At 49.9% G+C, this 4,945-nt stretch overlaps 1 protein-coding gene across 1 annotated transcript; it reads right to left on the reverse strand.

The window, feature by feature from the left end:
• Positions 1–714: 714 nt before the first annotated feature.
• Positions 715–2,879, reverse strand: LOC101775054 (4-coumarate--CoA ligase-like 9). Its single transcript, XM_004975195.3, has 2 exons — positions 1,198–2,879; positions 715–1,117 (listed from the first exon to the last, which is right to left on the reverse strand). The coding sequence occupies exons 1-2, from the start codon at positions 2,877–2,879 to the stop codon at positions 874–876; spliced, it is 1,926 nt and encodes a 641-aa protein (XP_004975252.3). The 3' UTR covers positions 715–873.
• Between the last annotated feature and the right edge of the window lie 2,066 nt (positions 2,880–4,945).

Genomic DNA, 4,945 nt, shown 5'->3' on the forward strand with positions numbered 1-4,945 from the left:
TTGGAGTTTTTGAACTTTAAAGGCAAGACTATGAGTTTTCAAGGAAACATCAAAATGTTTCTACTCGTAACACGTAAGCCCCCTTTGGTAGAGCTTCTCCACCAGTTTTTGGTGAAGCCCTACTAAAGAGGCAACTTCAAAACGGCTCCACCACCGAAACTGGGAAGAAGCCACAAAACGGCTTACACTAAAGAGGAGAAAAAAAATTGCTTCACCAGTTTCTCCTCCCTCTCTAAGTATTAATTGACCATAACATTACCCATATTGCTATTGAGAAGCCGTTTTACCAAACGTGTTCCAAAACAGCTTCAGCTTCTATGCCACTCCACCAGAGGAGCCGGAGTCGGAACCGTTTTGACAGGAGCTAGAGCTCTACCAAACGGGACCTGAATATTCAATTTGCAGGCCAATATTCAACTACGAGCCACTCTTTTACACGAAATAGCATAGAGAGAATAACGAAAAAGATCATCGAACAATAATGCCACTTGTCCATAGCCGACCAAGCGATGCTTTTACATTACCGACCAAGTGATGATCAATGTGGCAGCCGTACGTGGAATGAGAAAGAGAAACAGGAGTTTGAGGTAGTTGAAACAGTGGTGGATACAGGAGGCTCATCCACCTTTCTTTTCCTCTACCTCGTCATTTTCTTCCTTTTTTTAAAAAAAAAGTCATGACAGAGAAACATACGGAATCGGCTTCTCTTGCTTATACACTCATAAAATAGTTGTTCTCAAACGGTTTCTGCAACCGGATATAGCACTTGTTCAAGTACATAATTGACAACACCTCTAGTGGCACTCGTTTGAACTCGCATTTTGCCTAGCGCTCGTATACATGCTCCAAGCAGGGATTTTAATTTGAGCGTGGCTACTTGCCCTCCGCCGCGGCGGCCGCCTTGGCCCTCTCGAGGAACTCGTCCCTGAGCTGCCTCCGCAGGATCTTGCCGGACACCGACTTGGGGATGGCGTCCACGAACCGCAGCAGCCGGAGCTTCTTGTACGACGCCACCCGCGCCGCCACGTACGCCATCACGTCCGCCTCGCTCTCCGCCGCGCCGCGCCGCCGCACCACGCACGACGCCGGGACCTCGCCGGCCTCCTCGTCCGGCAGCCTGCCACGACGACGACCCAAGAAAAACACGAGCTCAGTCAACGTTCGGTCAAATCCCTGTACGATCAGGCTGCTGCTTACCCGAAGACCGCCGCGTCTTCCACTGACGGGTGGGACAGGAGGATGGCCTCCAGCTCGGCCGGCGCGACCTGGAAGCCCTTGTACTTGATGAGCTCCTTGATCCGGTCGACGATGAAGACGTCGCCATCGTCGTCGATGTAGCCGACGTCGCCGGTGTGGAGCCAGCCCTTGGCGTCGATGGTGCGCTCGGTCTCCTCCTTCTTCTTGTAGTACCCCTGCATGACGGCCTGGCTCCGGACGCAGACCTCGCCGGGGGTGTTCTTGGGCAGCGACCGGCCCGTGTCCGGGTCAACGAACTTCACCTCCAGGTTGGGCAGGATGAAGCCGACGGAGTTCTTCTTGGCGATCTGTACGGGTCCCCGCTGCGGGTCTCCGCCGGCGTGCGTCAGCGTGATGCAGCTGTGCTCCGTCAGCCCGTACGCCTCCTCCACCTGCACCCCCGGGAACTTCTCCTGGAACGCCGCGAGGAGGTCGGGCGCCAGCGGCGCGGCGGCGGTCATGACGGACCTGAGGGCGAGACCGGAGAGGTCGAACTCGGCGGCGACGGGGCTCTTCACCATGGCCAGCATGACCGGCGGCACGAGGGGCGCGAACATGACGCGGTGCGCCACCAGCGCGCTCAGGAAGGTGCGCAGGTCGAAGCGGTCCATCACCACCACCGTGCCCTTGTGCCGCAGCGTCGCGCAGCAGATGCCGGTGATGCCGTAGATGTGGAAGAAGGGCATGAGCCCCAGCGTCACCACCTGCCCGGCGAGCTCCTCCCCGACGGCGAACATGGAGGAGCAGAGGTTGGACACCAGGTTCCGGTGGCTCAGCATCACGCCCTTGGAGACCCCCGTCGTCCCGGACGAGTAGGGCAGCGCGCACAGGTCCGACTGCTGCACGGGCTCCAGCGCCACCACCGGCGCGCCGGTCCGGTCAGCGGCGACGAGGAGCTCGTCCCACCCGATCGCGCCGGGCATACGCTCCGCGTCGCCGATGCCGATTACCGGCACGCCGGCGTCCTTCACCTTGTCGAAGGCCACCTCGTTGGCGACCACGAGCTTGGCCTCCGAGTCCTCCACCTGCTTCCTGATCTCGGCGGCGATGGCGCGCGGGTTCACGCCGGAGAACACCGCGCCGGCAGACATGATCCCCAGCGAGACGACGGGGTACACGGCGAGGTTCGGGAGAGCAACCACCACGACGTGGCCCTTGCGGACGCCGACGGACCGGAGCGCCCGGGCGAACCGGGCCACGTCACGGGCCACCTCGCCGTAGGTGTAGGACCGGCCCCCCGGCGCGGCCTCCACCAGCGCCACCTTGTCAGCGTAAGCCTCGGCGCCCTCCAGCACGAACTCGGGCACCGTCACGTCGTCCGGCACCGACACTGGCGGGAACCGGCTCCGGAAGATGTGCTCCTCCTCGTCCTCACGCACAACGGCGATGGCGGCGTCGCCCATCCTGAGCTGCTGCTGGCTGTTGTTGCTGGTGGGTTCTTCTTGGGTGTGGGTAGAAGCGAGTGCGGCGGTGGTGGGGAGGAGGAAGGGCGCGGCGGCCTTGGAATTTGTAGAGACGAGCGGAGGTCTTGGCGAGGGATGGTGACGGGAGGAAGGTGAAGGCATGCGGCTCGCCGCGGCGGTGACACAATTCTTGTGTGGTGTCAGGACTAGTGGTGTGCAGGTGAGGTTTGGTTGGGTCATGGCCTTTGAGCTCTCACCGAAGACTTTGGCTTATTGGCTGTTATAACACCGGGTCTCTTGTGGTAATCTTGTACAGTAACCACGGTTGCGCGTTCTCGAAAAAATAAAAGTTGTTAGAACATCTAGAAACACACTCAGGGCTCTAACATGATATCGTGGCAAACAAATAAACTAACAGTCGTTAAAGCACAACTGCTATATTCTGCAATGCATTATGTGTGCATGCCATTATGCATTTTCATTATGTTTGTTCAATTATTTGGCTTTAGGCTAGCGGGTGCTCTTCGGTTTCAGGAACTACTCCCTCCGTCCTAAATTACTATTCATTTTAGCTTTTCTAAATACATTATAGGACGAAAGGTAAAATGCAGAGTAATTTAGGACGAAGGGAGTACTAACTACAAGCTGGCCGTAGTTGCTAAGCTTACGCACGTTGTACTTCTATAAAATTGAAGCACAAATGGCCGTTGTATCAGTAGTTCTTCAAGTGAGCCTAGATGAGTGCTCCTATTAGTTGTCCTTTGTTACTTTGTGTGATCACAACTTATGAGCTGCCGGTGGCGCTAGGCTTGTTAGATATAGTTTATCTAACTAATGAGACTGCTTAAACCATATGGGATCCTACCATGAAGTGAGTTTTCTTGTGAAATGGACATACTACTACCACCAAATGAAGGTGGCCAATGGTCAATGGAATCTCCAATGGATTGAAGCTAAGGTCAAGAATGTTAAGTTTTGGGAGATCGTGAGAAGAAAACCATCCAAGGAGATAAGCAAGTTGCCATGATTAGTACAAAAATTAATCATCCATTGAACAAGCAATGTCTTCTATCAACATTTATACAGAGTTTTTTTTGTCAAATACAATGGAGGCCAGATAATAGTTAGCATTTGACAAAGAAAAAGCAACTTCATGTATTTTAAGAATCAAATATTACAATATTCAGTATAATGTTTATACAAAATCTATTTGGTAGATGTGCATTGTGTGTGTCCTATACAAAAATAAACTTTGCTGCATCCAATACCAACGCATGAAAAAACATTTTTTTTTTGGTAATTTATGTTACAAGAGGATTATGATGAGTCAACAATTTTGGACATTCGCTAACCTTTGATTCACATGATAATAAATCTATTAAATTGCCATGTGATATAACTAAGTGGTTTCTTAATCCCGCTAAATTGACATGTAGGAAAATCTGCCAAAAGAGGAAAGAAATATACGTATTGCAATTGTACTAAAAGTATAAGTACATTTCCTAAAAAGACAAACTACAGATGAAAAAGTCCACACACATTGAAGTGATTTGTACATCTCCAATAAATGAAGCATCCATTTTATTCCCATAGTTGCATTGGCTGTAACATTGAGCACCACTTGCATGTATTAAGTTTTGTTTGCATTCTTCATTATATACTTATTATATATTAGATGATAAATGATTTTTTTTCTCTAGGGAATAAAATTGTTAGACCACGTGTACCTACCAAATTAAACATCTTTAGTATTTTATTAAAATTTGTTAGTGCTTGGTTGGTGTATAATGTCTTATAGCGTGTGTGCTTTTTATATCACAAATCCCATCTACCCTTCAGTTTAAAACAATTTATATGAAAAATGCATACACGGTACAAAGCTATAATGATGATATAATTTTTTTTGAAATGCAGTTTAGATGCGGAAGATACTCATATACATGTATGCACACTCATCTCTTAAACATAAACTCTTCCCTATATATGAGCATCTTCTTGAGGCTACAGGGTGATATGAGCTGGTTGTTTATCACTAATTGTAATTAGGCGAATACATGAGGACCCGTGCTGAGTTGGAGGCTTGGACCTAGGTGGGTAGGTTACCACAAGAAGCAAGTCTCAGTAGAAGCTAGGTTGAGATGTGATATACTGAGGGGGCGTTTTCTTCCACTGACTTATTTTTAGCACGTGTCACATCGAATGTTTAGATACTAATTAGGAGTATTAAACGTAGACTATTTACAAAACCCATTACATAAGACGAATCTAAACGGCGAGACGAATCTATTAAGCCTAATACGCCCTAA

The sequence above is a fragment of the Setaria italica genome, chromosome VII, assembly GCF_000263155.2.
Source record: "Setaria italica strain Yugu1 chromosome VII, Setaria_italica_v2.0, whole genome shotgun sequence".
NCBI classification, from domain to species: Eukaryota; Viridiplantae; Streptophyta; class Magnoliopsida; order Poales; family Poaceae; genus Setaria; species Setaria italica.

Coding starts and splice junctions, on each gene's coding strand:
- LOC101775054 (XM_004975195.3), bottom strand. CDS start 2,879: ATGACCCAACCAAACCTCACCTGCACACCACTAGTCCTGACACCACAC. Junction 1,118..1,197: donor GAAGACGCGGCGGTCTTCGG/GTAAGCAGCAGC, acceptor TCGTCGTGGCAG/GCTGCCGGACGAGGAGGCCG.